The sequence below is a fragment of the Oculina patagonica genome, chromosome 4 (assembly GCF_052425735.1).
Source record: "Oculina patagonica isolate OP01 chromosome 4, crgOcupat, whole genome shotgun sequence".
Lineage (NCBI taxonomy): Eukaryota > Metazoa > Cnidaria > Anthozoa > Scleractinia > Oculinidae > Oculina > Oculina patagonica.
In genome coordinates this window covers 59,018,584-59,036,565 of record NC_135761.1, presented here as the reverse complement: position 1 = coordinate 59,036,565, position 17,982 = coordinate 59,018,584, and the positions used below count along the sequence as shown (strand labels likewise).

The 17,982-nt window shown below is 37.7% G+C and overlaps 3 protein-coding genes across 4 annotated transcripts in view; 2 read left to right on the top strand and 1 right to left on the bottom strand.

Annotated features, from left to right (window-relative positions):
• The first annotated feature begins 492 nt into the window (after positions 1 to 492).
• The window catches only part of LOC144650889 (secreted frizzled-related protein 3-like), a 49,276-nt gene continuing 31,786 nt past the window's right edge, over positions 493 to 17,982 (top strand). The window contains exons 1-5 of one of the 2 annotated variants that reach the window (XR_013570219.1): positions 493 to 1,029; positions 2,650 to 2,676; positions 3,113 to 3,163; positions 3,977 to 4,320; positions 5,519 to 5,727. Coding sequence is in view for 1 of the 2 variants with exons in the window: in XM_078510661.1 (XP_078366787.1) it covers positions 534 to 1,029; positions 2,650 to 2,676; positions 3,113 to 3,163; positions 3,977 to 4,299 (897 nt within the window). In the remaining variant the exon portion in view is untranslated. Of the gene's footprint in view, positions 1,030 to 2,649; positions 2,677 to 3,112; positions 3,164 to 3,976; positions 4,321 to 5,518; positions 6,048 to 17,982 lie in introns of those variants that run through there. The other variant, XM_078510661.1, reaches the window with a different exon arrangement.
• LOC144650886 (uncharacterized) lies at positions 6,041 to 8,002 on the bottom strand. Its single transcript, XM_078510657.1, has 2 exons — positions 7,883 to 8,002; positions 6,041 to 7,764 (listed from the first exon to the last, which is right to left on the bottom strand). Exon 2 carries the CDS (start codon positions 7,718 to 7,720, stop codon positions 6,074 to 6,076), a length of 1,647 nt encoding a protein of 548 aa, XP_078366783.1. The 5' UTR covers positions 7,721 to 7,764; positions 7,883 to 8,002; the 3' UTR covers positions 6,041 to 6,073.
• Positions 14,557 to 15,928, top strand: LOC144648902 (protein fem-1 homolog A-like). The gene has a single exon (XM_078508344.1). The coding sequence runs from the start codon at positions 14,690 to 14,692 to the stop codon at positions 15,590 to 15,592; it is 903 nt and encodes a 300-aa protein (XP_078364470.1). The 5' UTR covers positions 14,557 to 14,689; the 3' UTR covers positions 15,593 to 15,928.

Genomic DNA, 17,982 nt, shown 5'->3' with positions numbered 1-17,982 from the left:
CGAATTCCCTCACTGTTAAAGAAATGGAAAAAAGCAAAAACAAAAATAGATAAAGTTTGAAGTCGGTGACAGAAACATGCAAGGCCGAAACAGTTCAAAAACTCATAAATACCTCATAAAATATTCGAGGCCAAAACAGCTCATAAACCGTACATATCTCCCCCTTCATTTCCCCCCAATTTGGCCTTGGCATTTGTTCAGGCTTCGTGGTGGATCATTTTCAAAAGCCGATACTAAATTGTGGGGGCGTGTTAATGTTTGCTGATAAACAAGTTAACCCAACGATATCTCTTCCTGTTTTGATCTTTTTTGATAACTCAATTTTTAAAATTTCAAGAAATTGCTTAAAAAATCTACCAAAAGGTGAACTTTTGTTTGGGTCAACTAATCACCTTTTTTAGAAAAGCAGATGTTTACGTTGGCAAGTTGCTTTTAAGATTAAGTGACAGTAATTATCAGAATCGAAAAGTAATACTCATTTATCGTGACCTTGAAGGTTATAGACGGACCCTTCGTGATAAAAGGGGGTAATCATGAAACATCATGAGTCGAAAATGAACGCGCTACTGGTAACTTTGATGCTCTGCATTGCTCCACTTTTCAGTGATGGAAATCCGGTTTCTTTAGATCGACAGCGATGTGAAGGAATCCAGATCGACCTATGCAAATCCCTTCCTTATAACAGCACTCGTCTGCCAAACAGTTTTGAGCAGGACACGCAATCCTCCGTGAATCGTACATTGTGGGATTTGGCGCAGCGGATCAACGGAGTTGTTTGCTCAGAAGATTTGCTCTTCTTTGTTTGTTCGCTTTATCTTCCCATCTGTGTCGAGAACCAGGGAATTAGGAAATCCATAAAACCTTGCCGTTCAGTTTGTGAAAAAGTCAAGAATGACTGTCAAGCTGCCGTGAAATCCATTGCTGGAGTGGAGTCTCCATTCCTGGCTTTTCCAGAGTTTGAGTGCGAAAAACTCGAGGATTATGACAAGGGAGTTTGCTTGACACCAAAAGCTTTCATCCAGCCTACAAGTGAGTTCTGGACACTGCTTCATTTTCAAATGATCTTCACATCACCAATCTGGCGATGGTAATCTATTTTCAGTCGTCAGTTATAATTCGCTATATATAATAGATAATAAGTCTATATTAGGTAATATATCAGCTAGGAAAGCCAGCAAATCTTTATCGGCCCATCGAAGTTTGCATGCAAAATATATTTTCTTTGGAACGGCATGGAATCGTTATAGATGTTTTCAAGAAAAGACTGAAATAGTTACATTTTTGCATTCCTAAATTTAGAAAAAAAGAAAAAATCATCGCAATGTTTTAGCCGATAAAACCTTCTTATTCAACAAAGTAAGTTTAATTACGAGGCATTTAAGGCATTTCCTCAGCCCTGCATGACTTTTGAATTAGTCTGTGCACCTGATTTAAAAGCAAAAGATAAGAAAAAAAGACTAAATTGGTAGAATTTCCACTCCAAGATGCTAGTGCAGTATACAGTTATTTGTTTGGGCTTAATTAAAGGATTAAGCTAAATTAAAGGATAAACTTAAGGAAAAAAAAGATTAAAAATAACAATCTACTTTGGAAATTCCTGCACGCGTAAGCATTATTAAAAGCTTAAAATTATGGTATTATTTTTAAAAACAAATATGCTTTAAGTCGGAATTAACTTATAACCTAACTTTTGTGTGCTTAATGCAGAGAAGAAACGTCCAAGTTGACAAATTCACAACAAGATTGCACGAAAAACCGAGCGGTCGTTGCAATCAGTAGTGTTGCAGCTCTCGTAAGCTTGAACTTCTACTGGACACCTAGTAGTGTAGCAATAGACCCTTCCACAGTTTCTGACGCCATCTTGGTTGGGGGGCAAACGCGGCAAAATTTACAGTAAATTTATGGGAAAAATCGGGAGTTTGACGCTCGATAATTCGAGAAAGGTCGACTTTCTGCAACTTCTATGAATTACAAACCTAAAGTATTAGATGAAAGAGTTAACCGATCAAATTTGAGAATTTTACTCTCACTTAGAAAGCCGCAAATTAAGAATTTTATTTTTTTATATATTTCTCTGTAAAATGGAGCCGCCGTTCGCGGGAAAATTTAGAAGCATTTGTATGAAAAACTAAAAGTAGGATTTCTCGCTTCTAAGTACACCGATCCCCTTCAAATTTAATCAGTTAACTCTTTTAGCTAGTATCTTTAGTTTGCAATTCACAAAAGTTTCAGAATGTCAACGGTCCTCGAATTATCGAGCGTCAAACTCCCGATTTTTCCCATACATTTACTGTAAATTTTGCCGTGTTTGCCCCCCAACCAAGATAGCGTCAGAAACCGTGGAAGGGTCTATTGCTACTCGTTTTAGGGCTAGAGGCATTGTTCCTGTTGTTTGTTCTGATGTTCTGTCGAAGGCTAGCGAACACGAACAAGTCACGTGAGACTTTGCAAGAGCTGATACACGGCCCGTTCCTAGAGCATTCTGGGTTTTTGTTTAGCCATTCATAATGCAAGTCAATACCCAGCAAATGTAGATTATGATACAAGTTACTGGGAGGTATTTAAACCATATGCTGCCACAAACATCTAATAGAAAGTAAGCTTGTTTCAAATTTTAATACAGTAATGGTATATTTTGTTATTAAACAGGCCCTGATCCTAAAGCATCCCTTAATGGTGAGTAAGCCAAGTGATATTCGTTAATCTCAGAAATAATACCTTCCATAATCAAATAATATCGACTCCTTTTAAAAGCTCTAGTTTTAAAAGAATAATTGAGTTAATTGCATGTTACAATGCACTGATGATACGAAAATACTAGCAACAAACAACAACAACAACAACAACAACAACAACAACAACGACAACAATTGTAATATTTGCAGTAGTTCACAAAAGAGATGTAATCACGAGAGAGCTCGGAGAGGCTTTAAAAGAGGAAATTGGGATCAGGATGCGGCTTACTAAAGAGTTTACGCGTCCTGAAGTCTGGCAGCCCTTTGAGCACCAAAGGAATTTTACATAAGACCTCAAGGGTGATTGATGCTAATTAAGTTGGTATATATTACATTTTTTTCTAAATACTAGAGTTTCTGCGTTTCTTTGATTGCAGCCGAGCGGTATATAAAGAAGGGAGATTTCGTGAAGGCCAACTTTGATTTTGGTAAGCTCTCTTCTGTCATTGAAGTGCAACTTTGCTTTACTCTAAATATTTTTATCCTTTGTTTAGAGAGTGTCAAAAGCAATTTTCATAACTTACAATCGTAAAACACGAATCATCAGTGCGCTCATTTTTTTTTATATAACAGCCTAACATCTGGGTGCGTAAGTCACTCAAAGACATGACAAGGCGAACTCATGATTATGCAGTTCCTCTTAGGTGGCCGGCCATTTGGCCATTTTTTTAATGGGTGAAATGGTTAAAAAATGTCCTGCCTTCCCAGTTACGTAGTCTTGGATCAGAGAGTAAACCGTTAGACGTAGTTTCCGACTGTCACTTACAACTCGTTACAGAACGTACAGCGTGGTCTACCAATCAGAGAAAACACAACTTTTTTTCAGCCGTCAGGCTTGCACATGCTTTCCTGCGCTAGGCATACGTAGATTTGAAACTGTACAACGGCCACCCTAACACAGAGTTAAGTTACTATGATTTAAGGGAGGTTTAAAGATGTATGTATATGTGTATGTATGGGTGGGCGCACGGTAGGCACGAAAAATCCTGGCTTGTAGAGAGATGACCTTGAGCTGAGGTTCAACATCAGGAACATTAAAAAGAGGGAGAAGTTGCAGTATGATACCACGGTGCTAATTTAATGTCTTAGACAGGAATGAACTACGATACCAGTTATGCTAAATATGCTAATTATGCCAACTGGAGGATCCTTCTGTAAATCACTTTAATTTGTGACCTTGGCTTCCTCAAAAAAGATTCATTTTTGTTTATCATTATACTGTCTATTTTAATTTATTCTAGCGGTCAAAGGGATAATTACTTCCATGAATAAAACCTCAAGCGGTTATGCCATACGGTTCAACGTATCACGAGTCATTATAAAGAATGGGCGCTCGTTTCGTTCAAACGTGGCCCAGATCTGGTCACCAAGTAACTGCACTTGTGACAAGGCCGGCCCACGCACGTGCTTCGAGACAGGCAAGGAGTATGTCATTATTGGCCATAAAAATGCTACAAAGCGACTGACAGTAGGCTGGGCTTTGGAACTACCACAAGACAAGCATCTCATGGACAAATTAAAAACATGGAAAGCTGAATTGGCCAGGAAAACGTCCAGCGATTAGAGGTGCAATCCAACGTTCAAGGTATAGTGTTAGTTGAACGTTTGAGTCACGGTATGTCCTCCTGACCGGTCACCGCAATGAGTCGAGTTAATACACATGGGGAATCTAGGGAAGGAGGTCTATGAAGCTGTGGGACGGGAAGAGGGGAGGGAGGGAGGGCTCTTTTTGTTAAAAACGTTTAGCCCCTAATGGCAGAAAATGTTTGTTACCCCAATTTTTGAAGGCGAAAGGGCACCTGTATAACAGTGATTCCTTCTTCTTAAAGATGAATTCCAGTCCGTACTGCGCAATCTCGGCTGCAATGTTTATGTGAGCCTCACACGAAGGAATGTTTACAAGCAAAACTAGAAATTCCGCGACAAACTTACCTTTTTCTTCATTATTAACGCCAGATATCCTTGCAGAACAAAAATAACGAGTAGAAGAACTTTGACACTGTTTCAAACCGACGTTTCAGGTCATCGGAAATTCTTGAACAAAACGAACTGTAATGGCGGACTAAAAAACTTCATGTATGCTGTCACCGAAGTGTAACGTTTCAACGAATTCAAAACAAAAACGAAAACAAACCCCGAGTCTGCGCAGTACGGACTGGAAATCAGCTTTAAGCACTGCTAAATCCGCTGCTGAATACAGCAGCAAAAGATAAATTATTGAGTGATTAAAATATTCCAGCTTTGTCAGTGTCTGATTTAAATTTACATTCAAGTATTGTTCTTTATGCACAGTTATGCCCCGAGGAAATCTTAACAACCTACGAAGGAAAGGCTCCGTAGTTACAAGTAGTTCTATATCTCAGTGAACTCACAAAAACCTGGCCAAACCATACAAGCCCAGCCAACAGCCTTAACTTGGGGGGGAGGGGAGGGGGTTTGACGTCAAGGATGGTGTGGTGACCTTCCCCAGACTCTCGGCTATCCGCTGGAACCCTAGGTTCTGGCCCATTTGAGCATGATTGTGTGAATTTTGAATGCCTTGTGTAGACATTTGAGGGCACCCTGTACAAAAGGCACCCTGCCGGTCTGGCAGGTGTCAGCTGGGCTCGTGATGTGACAACCTCTAGCCAGAGGGAGGACAAGGGACTTGTATCAGCCCGGATTGTTTTGGGTGGTGGGCGCCAGGTTCTTGGAAAATCGCTCAGATATATATTAGCTGGATTATTTAGCTAGTGTCGTAACTGTGTTTTAGCCATGCACTTCTGCTATTGTTTTCTTTGCAGGATACTGAAGGGAAATGTTGAAAGAACTGGATGCGACAGAGTAAATGAAACGTTTGAAGTCTTAAATTAACTAGTCCATAACGTAGTGTCATAATTAAAGTTTGTTTTCACTCAAGTTAAGTTCACCAACACCTTCAGCAACGATTAAAATCCTTCAATTATTCCAAAACCATTAATAAAATTTATAAAAGACGACTCAGTTTTCATTAGTACTAACAATTGTTAGTACAAAATGATTTGCCCGTCATACTACTTTGTTTAACTATACAGAAACAAATCTCACAGGTTGATGGCAGGAAAATTCCTTTTCCTTTTGTCTTTTTAATGTTTTTCATTTTGTCAACGGACTCTCGGCTATGTTTATACATAGTACAGAAGTGGTTAATTGATCGAGTGTTCGACTTTAACATTTATAATGCGATCCTTTTGTAAAAAACTGGAGTGTCTCCACGAGTTACATGTAAATGAGTGGCAGCTCCTACAGTGTATATAAAAATGTTGCTGTACAAATAAAACAATTCTTGGTGTCTTTTGGTCTAAGCCTATTCTACAGTTTCATGTACATTGTGTAGATGAAATTACCCATTGTTTGACCATTGACTTCCTTTTGATTTTTTTGTCAAGCATTGCTTTTACCAGGGCGTCTTCGCTGGATAACCTGCGGTTAATAAGTCGACATCTTTGTGCTAATTCGCTTTTGCCCTTTAAATTAACAACGTTAGCATGTGGAAAATTGTTTTCAAATGTTACAAACATTCGCTTGGTTTTGTTTTCAGTTAAATTTGGTAAACTCTTGCTGTACTCGTTGTGAACTGACGGTAGAATAAGCGAGTTGGTTCCTTCATCGACGCAACTGCTAGTGTTAGGGCGAAATGAAATAGAACTGTACCTACGCGGCATCAGATTTGGCGTGACGCAACTTTCCCGAACCGTGACTTTATCATCGCTTTCATTAATGGTGACGGTTTCTTCAAAAGCGGAATTGAGTTGCGTGACAACTCGAGCGGCCAGGTATTCGTTAGATGCGACTTTCATCGCAAGAGTCTCCGTAGATGCCATAGGCGACTGCGATGAACTTGATTTTGGTGATGATTTTGCAGAGGAATTCTTCACATTCGCCTGTTTGCTAGGAACATCTAGATAGTTTTTCTGCACATTTTTGTCAGTTTTTCTCATGATTTGTTCTCTCTCCCGAAATAACTGATCAAGCTGTTCTTCATCTGAAGATTCGCTTTCAGAATCACTTCCCTTCGGTGGCGGCAGCAGACCGGGAAAATTCGCGGGAAGCTGAACTTTACATTGTCTTCCCGATAGTGATGGGAGCTCTCGCGGCGAAGTTGACAGCATCAAAGAGTTCGATAGTGAATTAGGGAACGAGCTTCTTCTAAATCCTGGCACTGCCGATAATGGAGGAAAACTTTCATTTAACAGATCAGAAGATCTTCTTCTTGTATTAAGTCCTTTTCTATTAAATTTCTCCTCCCAAACTTCGGCGGGAAAATCTGTCGTCAAGAGGAATTTTTCGTTCAATTCCCAAGCAGTTTTGACTTTAGATTGTTTATTTTCTAGTCCCTCTTCCGACTTTACTGCTTCAGTGTGGATAGCGAGATTCGCACTGTCCAAATTGCTTTTCTCGGCTTTTTCATCAATGTTATTATTTTCATCCCGAAGTTGAGTGACTTGTATCCTTGGAGACCCACTGTCAACTGAAATTTCATCTACAGTTAAATCACTCAGCCTAGTTTCTACCACACTCATCCGGCCACTGTCTCTCATACTTAAGTCCTCCAAACGGATAAACTCGTCGTCATCTCTGAGTTTAACTTCGTCAGGAAAATCTGTAGCGGCTGAAGATGGCCGAGAATTCATTGAAATCATGCTGAGAGAGTCATCACTGCCTTCCTCGTGATAAAGTTTCAACATTTCAAACTCGTGCCTGGGTTCCGTATCTCGCAATTTGTTCCCATTCAGAGCCCTTGTCTCGGGTGAAACACGAATTCCAGAACCAGCTCTTTGCATCGTCGTGTTTTCATCACTTTTTGTTGTATATTTAAATTTATTCCTGTCTTTATGCAATGGTGGTATTCTGCCAAATTTCTTCGTATTTCTGCTCTCAGTTTTCTTTGTCGTCTTATGTGTCGATTTTGTGCCAGACGCAGATCTTCTTGGCAACATTTTGCCTTTCTCCGCTTGTTTCGACATTTCTCTAAAATCGGTATTCTCTCCCAAAGATGTATTCGAAAGACCTGTAAAGGAATAAAGTTCACGATGAGTGATAGCAACTTTGTATTCTTTCAGTCCAAAATTGACATCAGCATTACAAATATTAACGGTATATAATTTTGATATTTGACTTTCACTTACAACACTTGTAAACTTCCTCTGATAAACGGAATCGGCTGATTTGGCACGTCGGTTCGAGGAAGCCTATTAAAGGTTACGCAAGAAGAACTCGTGTCAGTCATGTTGAATAGTCATTATGACAGATTCAGCAGGTGCATCGATTTTCTTAATGGTGTGGTTACTTCAACAAATATTGGTGTGTTCTCTTTCTAGCCAATGATAAACATGCTCATCGTTATTTTGGGCATGTATAAATTATTCTATGAGAGGTTTATATTTTTAGTATTGTTATTCGAAGTTTGTTGACATCATTTAGCAAGGGGTGTTCGTGGCTTCCAGCTACATATAAGCCAGCGACTTGAAAGGTTATGCAAATTAAGGAAAATTCGAGTCTATTAGCTTCTCGTAAATTCTCTTCTTGTTTTATTGATTATTTTACACAGATTTTCAAAGGAACAAAGAACAGAAAGATAAATAACATGCTCAAACTATTGAGGAATAAACAAAGCCATTTTTGGCAGCTGAAAATCTACATAACATCCTGTGGAATAAAAACAAAGAAGTGGATTTATCAGGATTTACCATGGCATTAATATTGGTTTGTCTACGGACAGAAATTAACTTCACTTCATCTGATTTGACTACAATCAATGTACTTTTTGAAATGTTTTAAAGACAAATTTTTAACTTTTTTGTTTAAGTAAATAATTAACTCATCTTGTTTTGTTTCGTTTACCAGGTAAATTATAAACTAGGGGCAATAATTGCACTCATGGGGTGCCATAATATCAACAACTTCGGTTGAGAGTCCACATTGAAAATTTAACACTAAATATATATATATAAAAAAAATGAAAAGTAAATATATTTTACTTTAATTCTGGGAAAGTACCTTTCGAAGGATCTTTGTATAGCTGGCTACACAGGATAAATAATAGACTTTCTCAAAGTCGTTCGCTTTTCGTTTCTCGTTTCATTTTCTCTTTGAGCTCGACTCGTAGGCAAGTCTAGATAAATAGGTATAATTCAGATCGTGAAAAATCAGCATATTTTAATACATTTAAATACAAGTTCTTTAGCTAAATTTTAGGTGAAATGATAGCACTAGATAAAGAACAACGATCCGCACGCAGTAAATAATACAGCTCTGTTAAAGAAAATAGAAAAAAATAATAGGTAAAAAAATATTTGGACCTTCAGTCTATACCGTTAATATTTTGTCTAAAAACCATCAAGATGGCACCAAAAGCTATACATAATCTCTCAAACAGGAAATTCATAATTCAGGGAATATCATGGTTTTGTTTAAGGCATTGTTAGTGATCAGTTGTGTTTTAGTGTGGGTTTTGTTTATTTTCATTGAAAGCTTTTGTTTTTCGTCATTTCGCAGCACGAAATCGTCAGTTACCAATTTGTTGTTATACCCGCAGATACTTGAAAAAATAAATAATAAAATAAAATGCACTATATGAGGAGCCCATGATAGAAAGAATAGATAAGGCCTGTCAGTAGAACCAAGAAATGCCTTCTTCCTTGAAAGCTGAACTATTGAACCTCCAGGCGCAATCATTATTTCAGAGCAGCCAAAAGAAGTCGACCTCCCCTCCACCCCCCCCCCCCCCACAAAAAAACGAACATAAAGTACTTTGAAAAACAAAACAAAACAAAAACAAAAACAAAATCAAATAGAGAGAAAGCGCAGGAGAAAAAAAAATGCATTGGAGCTCACTTTCAGGCCGGCCTGCAATGCATTTCATGCATAAAAGTATATTTCCATAACTGGCAAATATAATTTTCTCACAAAGATCGTGCTGTTTGTACAAATATTATGTTCACAGTGAAAGAAATAAAACTTTCTTTAGTTCAACGAAGATACTAAAATTATATCGTAATACAACTGTTTTTTTTATAGAGCGACGCTGATCACATGTGATATTTTTCTAGGCAATAATCAAAACAACAATAACAAAAAATAATAAAAAATATCATAAGTCCTGGAAACTATATTTTCTGCAATATCAAATTTTGATTCTCTTTCAGATATATTTTCAAAATTCGTTTATTTAGTACTAGATTATTTAGTACTGACATTAGACATTATGTGTTGTTAAAAGGAAAGGAGTAAGATGAAGATAATTTATAAATAGTAAAATGCATAAAACTTTATCAGTAGCCTCAGTGGTTGTCAGTTTTATTATTTTCCTTTATAATGAATCTTGAGAAACTTAAAAGTGTTTAAATATTTAATTTCCTTCTCTTGTTGAAATTAAAAAAAGTTCCCTTCCCAAACTAAAGGCAAAAACGGGGATCGGTGAATATTCGCATAGAAATTCCTGGTTGCCTGTGACATGTTTTCAATCGTAATTAGAACAAAAACAAAACTCAACTGAGCCACGCACATTCTATCTACTGAGAGTAATTAAAGAATTTTAATCTTACCGTTTTCCACTTTAGTGTAAATCGATCCCTACCGAGCGATCTTTCTTTAAGAATCTCGTGGGTAGGATTGTACTTTCATTATTTGGAATTGCCTATGGTGTTTACAAAAAAGAGGAAATTTATTTTAGTCGTTTTGGTTAACCAAAACGTAAACAAACTTAATTGTAACTCAGCGGGAGTTGGAATGTATCCTATCGAATAGTCCTTTACGTTTCTATTTCGCATACTAGTTATGCAAATTCGCTTTCGAGTGGTATACTATGGAATATCCCACGAGTCACTTGTATTTTTCTCGGTATACACACGAGCCTTTAGGCAGTGTTTATGCATCGGGGGAGGGAGCCAAGAAAATACAAGTGACAATGGGATATTCTATAGTATACCACGAGAAAGTGTTGTGTAACTATTTTATACCATGCCATTGAAAATACGCTTACTAAATTTCGTCGAGAATACAGTCGCAGCGCACTATGGGAAGGTTGAGTTGAATACCGTCGAATATACAACGGCTTTCCTGTATTCTGATTGGCTGTATTTTCTATGGCATGGTATAAATAGATTTACAAACTTATAGGTATAATAAATTGATAGCTATTTGGAATAACTGTGACAAAAATTCGAGAAATTGTATTATTTTGAGGTTTATGCATCGTTTCTATCAGGAGTGGGCCCTTTTCTTTTTAAACTAGGCAAGACAAGTGAATTTTGTATACCCTTTCTTAGTAATGAAATCAGTTTTATGAAATGAATATATGAAATTCATTTATTTGTATTGCGGATATACATTTTTAAGCAAATGAAGGATCATCGCAGTAATGTACTCAACTAAAACAGTTGAGAAAAGAAAGCCTGAAAAGAATTTAGGCTTGAACGGGAATCGAACCCATGACCTCTAACTACCTCTGCGATACTAGTGCGGCGCTCTAACCAACAGAGCTATCAAGCCAAGTGGGAGCTGGTCAATTGTGAGTTCGTAATATACCCGTGGATGGTTCCAATTGTTTTCAGGCTTGCTTTTCTCAACTGCTTAAGTTGAGTACATTACTGCGATGATCCTTCATTTGCTTAGAAATCAGTTTTCTTTAATAGGCAAATTTATAATATAAATGCGAGCTGCAAACACTTGGGAATAAAAAAATCACCCTCTTTGCGCCTTTTTTTAACCAATGACTCAACTGTCACTCCAAGGCAAATTTATCGTTTTGCATGAGGTTCTTGTTAACATGGTTGTTATGTGTCACTGTATTTTGTTGGCTTAATTTTATAAAAGAATAAAAAATACAACATCAACAACAACAAAAAACAAACGCTCCTTATTTACATAGCCTGTTGTTGGAAACTTCAAAATTACATCTGAAACTACATACTTTTTATTTTTTTTATTTGAATTGTATCATGCTCACCATCTTAACCCTCGGACGTACAAGGGGGAGAGTGCGGTGAATGCCACCCCTCTTTGTAAGGTTTTTTCGAAATTTTGAAAAGAGGATTTACTCTACAACACTGAAACTTTCAGTAGCTGTTTATTCATCCTTTGCGGAAATTTTTATATGTCAATCATGTGTCCATTATATTTGGCGTTGCCATGGCAACGTCGTAATTACAAGCAGGTCTTGCCAAAAATCGTAATTTTTAACTTTTTTCTTTATTTTTTTTCCAGTATTTTGAAACAGAATTGTACGATTTGATAGGCATTTTTGCTTGATTTTGCATCAATTTCCGTTATTTAAAAAATCTGAGTTAAAAAAATCCGCACCCCCCATTTGTACGATGGTGGGGGGGGGGGGGGGGTACGAGTTTGCTTGTACGTCCGAGGGTTAACTTGTAAAACATCTCATTTAACATTTTGTATTATTTGCCGTTTTACATATTGCTGAAGAAGGTAAAATTATTTTAACGGAAACTTCAATTGCAAATTTTATATTGTTCTCAGTGAATGACAAAAAATATCATTTTTCCAAAAAAACGCTCACCATGTTTTGTCTCTTTAATCACGAGGGCCCATGGCCCAAACATGTACACAGAATATACACAGAATATACTGTGTTACAATTAATATCAACAATTAAAAGCTGTCCAAAATTGATTTTAGAGAATTAAATGACCCTTTATCAGTTGAAATTAAGTTTTGCCCAAAAGCAAGGAATTTTTCGAATTTTTAGCCACTAAAAGGCGTCTTCCTTCTCACAGTGTAAAAGATTGAGATAGCGAGTGGTTTAAATTTCTTCGGGTTAATTTTTTCCTTTTTTTTTTCTTTTTTTCCACGATCCCCGCAAATATAAATTACCGCAAAAAATGTTTCCGCAAAAAATTTATTCCATAGAGGAAATATCAGTACACATCTTTATTATCTTTACTTATGCATCAAAAATGGTGCCTTTTTAAGAATAACGTTGTGCCGAAAATGAAAATATTTGCTATAACAGGGAGGATGATGTATCAAGTGGAACAATTTTACGGAGCAGTCAGCCACTCTAGAAGAAGACGTCCACTCTATACTAGAAGAAGACGTTATTGTAATACGATTGACACTTATTTTACAACGTTTGAACATCCGAATGGTGAGTAACTTGTAGTTTGACTGAAAATCGCAGAAGTTAATTCCCTTCTAGATAAACAATTCGTTACCAAACGCAAAAATTAGTTCCCGGAAATTAAAAAAAAATGACCAATCCGCAAGATTACACTCCCTCAAAAATTTATTGCCGCGCGGTATGATGCTGCGCGCTGATTGGCTCGAATCGTTGGCTTGTAAATTGAAGGGAAACGTGTGGCCTTGCACAGAACTCGACAGGCGGCACATTAAGTCAGCTCAGTGGGAGCCATTTGTTTATCATATCGTTTGTAATGTTGTCAGTTTAATGTTTTCCTCCTGTGACGGCTCCCTGAGTTTAGACTATGGGTGTTTTTTTTCTGCTGTGAGTTATAAATTTGGCTTATTTTCAGTCTCCAATTCACAGTATCCAGATCTAATCTTATATCCATGTATCTCTCCTACGGCCAGAGTGGGAAACTGATAAGAAATAATTTAGATCCTCAAAAGGTCACACCACTCAAAGAAAGAATTTCAACGTTTTTTTTTTATTTACATAAACTGTACAGGAACAATCTAAACCATCAGGAGCAACCAGCAGCTGTATATACCAACCTTCTCGAGCTCAGAATGTTCACGCCTTAACGGTTATCAAGTATTTATTCTCAGTTCAGATATCGCGTGTTTGAACTCTTGTTTTTGTTTGATAAGAATCAAGTCCATGGTGAAGCCGAGTTCTTGACGTGTTCGACTTTTTCTTAGAGCGAATCCGCTGTGCAGGTCATGACAATGCAACGAGCATAAAAAATGGCTATACGCAGTTCAATCGCATAGTTTCGATGGCACTTTGCTGAAAAATATAAGAACACGTTCAACTTATTTAGTTATAATTGTCCCTTTTTCATCTGTGGTAGATTTGGTAGATAACACGATAAGAAACCCGTAAGGTTCTTTCAATTAATCATCACTTGTCAATCGCAACACAATTCGTACCTTCCCAACCGAAAAATGCGGTTGCTAATAAATAATCTTGTAACTTCGAGCTTTATTAGCTTTTATTGTGTCCTCGAAGTGAATGAAACAATCCAAAATCAACATTTCTCGGAAAATATTTACATGAGAAGAAAAAGGGCACTGCACTTGCATCGAAAGAACTTTGTAGAACTGAGTTGCATGACTTTCATTGCCTAAAATCAGCATATGGCCAATCTAGAGAAAGACTACGAAGTAATTTAGAGCTATTAAAATTTCATTCATATGCTTGTTATTTCCTTTGTGGTTTGTCACATGCTGGTGTTAAACCGCCGTTTATTTACTAAAACGCTAATTACTTCAGTAATCAAGGCGTTACAGTGATTTACATACTCGGTCAGCTTAATCCAAACTGATGTTTGAAACTTCCGAGCCGGATTTTCATCTAGCGGAGGAGCTTAGAACGTTCCAGATTTTGCTAATTAGTAAAAGCTTAGGTAAATTGACTTTGACTTAGTCCAAATGATGACTTCTTGTCAGCTATTTTGGACTTCTGAAAATTGGCTTTTTTTGACGAACTTAAGACAAAAATTGTTCGCACGAAAGACTAATTCTACTTGAACTCTCTTAACAAATAAACCACGCGTTTATTCAAAGGTGTTTTCATGACAGTACTATAATAAACCCAAAACCTATTATATTAGGGATCGTTTACGATTTCCATAATAATGGGTTCGTTGAAGCGAGTTAAGCAGTTGTAAGGCATTTGCGTCACTATACACTTGATCAAGAGGTGACACATTTTGAAGGAAACAAGATGAAAGTGATATACTATTAACCGTGATAGCCGTTTCAAGCACACCATTTGCTCCAAAGCTTCTGCAATGGCCCAACGCCGAAGGAAATCAAGTGTGGCAGATTTATTTAAACAAGCGATTGATGCCAATGATTTGGCACAGCTCAAGTTTGCTTTGAAGTATCACAAAGCGAGGATCAATGAGCAGGACAGCAATGGGATCACAGCTTTGCATCGAAGCTGCCTCTCTGGACAGTTGGAAGCTGCCCGATTGTTGGTGGAGAATGGAGCCGAGCTGGAGCTGCGAGATGATAAGGGATGGAGCTGTTTGCATTACGCAGCAACCGGTGGGCACGTCGACATCATCAACTTTCTGATCAACTCTTGCAGCGTGGATGTCGCAGCGACGTCGTTCGAAGGACAACTCGCGATTGACGTGGCTAAAGGAGAAGGGATCGTGTTCCTCTTGGCCTCGGCGATTCTGAGAGAAGGAAAAGAATATTTACTACTTCCCTACATGGACGGATCCACATCAAGCTTAGAAAGTTTGCAATCCACTGGCGAGGACTGCCAGAAGTGGACGCCAATAAAGGGAGCCATGTCCGAGGAAGTTTTGCGTGCAAGTCAGCAGTTTTTGGCACAGAGCTTTGGTGCTTATTTGGACGAGAAATTCAACTTAAACGCAAGCACTGACAAGAGTGAAGAAAGTGTACCCGATCAGGAACCCACCAAACTAAAGCTAGCAAGGAAAAATTCATGCCCTACCAACAAAGACCCAAAGGAACTTGCACCTTGCAAAAGGGCACGTTTAAACTGTTTTAATTCGGCATTCTCTCGCAATGTCTTACAGCGATATGCAGTCAGTGAGACAAATCTGTCAGACAAGCACACTGATGGGAATCAGGAAAATGTAAGAGCTGAAATCAACAGAGCTCCGAACTTTTCTGATCTCAACAATGTCAACTCGGAGACCTGGATTTATTCCAAGTGAGACTACAAGAAAGAACTCAGCAGGCGCGCGGACAATTGGCGGCAGTTTAGTTCTAATCTCACGGCCTATGAACACAGAGAACAGCTCATCCCAGCATGAATACCCCGGTGCAAGTGTTTCATAAACCAAAGGCCTTCCTGATAACAAGATCCTAGAACTCAAAGCAAGCCGCTAAATTATTACATCTAACAACAACGTTTTCTTTTGTTGGGCCTTTGTAAATAACATTACGTCGGACGTTTCAAAACATTTCATTCAGAGGATTTGACTAAGGACAGATTTGTTCTAATTTGTTCATCGATCGAAGCAATCCAGTCGTTTAATTTCCATACAGTAGAGACATAATAACGTTTTATATAGTGCTTAGTCATCAAGGCAACTAACTTTTGTTTTTAGTTATAAAATGGCAGTCTTGCAGCTTTCATTCTTAATCCTTCCTTATGTATCGGTAAATTATTTTTAAGACCTCTATAGCCGGATACATTAATAAATGCCTTAAAGAGTATTAAAACAGGTAAATTCATTATTACTTGTCAGAATTATAAGAACTGTTCCTTACAAAATGATTGGCCTGCACCATGTAATAGTTGTCACGTACGCGTACGATGGACGAACGGTGAAAATGAGGAGGAATGGTAATAAGAGGGGAGCTTGGAACCTTCCTGTCGTTCTTCGTCTTTCTTATCGTGGTGGCAGGCATTCGCAGCTAAGCACTTTGCAGCTCCGCCGGCATTTGGTCATTTAGAAGCTAGATTTTTTTGGTTAGGAGCTACAAGAACCTTTTTCAGCCAAACGGCCTGGGTTACTTTACAACACTTTAAATTACCTTAGAGTAATTCTCTACTTTTTGATTCCTAAAGTAGATTTCATTCTAAGTACTTGTATGGCAATTCGTGATACCTGTTCAGATAAGCTTATAAGGACACAAGAATGCTTGAAGTATTTGATTATCTGATTATACCTACACCTTTGAATTAATTATTTTGAGAAACTCAAGGGCACCCAGCATTAATGGCTACGTTTTACTAAATTGCTTGACCAAAGTGAGCCCAACCCAAACCTGTCAAGTATTTACAACCAATTCAGGTTGAAGAAAGTAGTTTAGATCTTTGATACTTTGCGTGGAAAGAATTTAACACGATAAGAAGAAACATACAGTAACAATTATTTTTGCAGCCAAGCATCTTGACGGTGGGTTCTATCAATGCACATGCGCGAGATGTGACCGCATTCAACTTTCCGTTCGTAAACACAATTAATGAAAACCACACTCGACACAAATTAATGGGCCATTAATCACATCAAGACTTATAAGTTACAAAAAGCCACTTTACTGTATTGTCCAGCCTGCTGCAATTATAGATATTCTGACAGTAAACAATGCTCTTTTTTCCACCAACTCCTTATGGATACATGCACGACCGCTTTTATTTGTTAAGTGCTTGAATCTGTCATCCATGCATTCAAACATGAATTGTTTACTAACTACAGTTCAGTTTGTGGACATTTTAAATACGACTGTTTCTATTTTCATCCATGCACGCCGTAAGCTTGTTTATTTCTCTACTTCGGGACTTAATACGGACACGTCGTGTGTTCTCTGCGGTACGTTTCCGCATTTACGGAGTTGGGCAGTGTTGAACTTTAGACGGAGAGTAAAGTGAGCGGGAATAATCATGTGACAGCATACCCCTGCTGTCAAGTTTGTCATTATTTGTCATGGTTGTCATGTCAGCAAATTTACAGCAATTAACAGGCCAAGGTGAAGGGGTGGTAAAAAATGGAAATATGCACCTTAATGTGCATTCGGTTAGTAGAGTGCTGTTTTATTGTTACTTCTGAGTAAGAGAAAGAAAAAATAGCGTCATAATAGACTTTAAAATCAAGCTGTGGTTAAATGTTTGGTGCAGCATGGTAAAATGTGTGCTTGTATTGAAGGAATGTCTAGCCCTCTGGCCGAGTATGACGATAACTCTTTCTCTTTCATAGTGAACATTCTTTATAGTGTCTCAAGTGTCTCGTTTTGCAAATTTGGCAGCAGTTATCAGCTATCAGTTTTAATAAGCCTTGCCCTCAAGTGGATAATTTTCCTTATCGTCTTCAAATAAAAACGGCTTAAAACATGACTTTACAAAAGACAGCAATGACCTTGAAAACTACAGCACCGAAACAATAACTACAAATCTATTTAAATAAAAAAGCTGTTAAACCGCTGCAAAAGAGCGCAAAGATCACGCAAGACAAATTTAAAATTTCATGTAGTTTTATTTACATTTTATCGGCATAAATTTATGATCAATGATGCCCTGAAGCATTGATATTTACATGTAATTGAATAACATGGTATTAAAACGATTGACCTTTTTTTAAAAAAATATCTTATATGTGCA

Bases quoted from the DNA above. Each gene is read 5' to 3' on its own strand.
- LOC144648902 (XM_078508344.1), top strand. From the start codon at position 14,690: ATGGCCCAACGCCGAAGGAAATCAAGTGTGGCAGATTTATTTAAACAA.
- LOC144650886 (XM_078510657.1), bottom strand. From the start codon at position 7,720: ATGTCGAAACAAGCGGAGAAAGGCAAAATGTTGCCAAGAAGATCTGCG.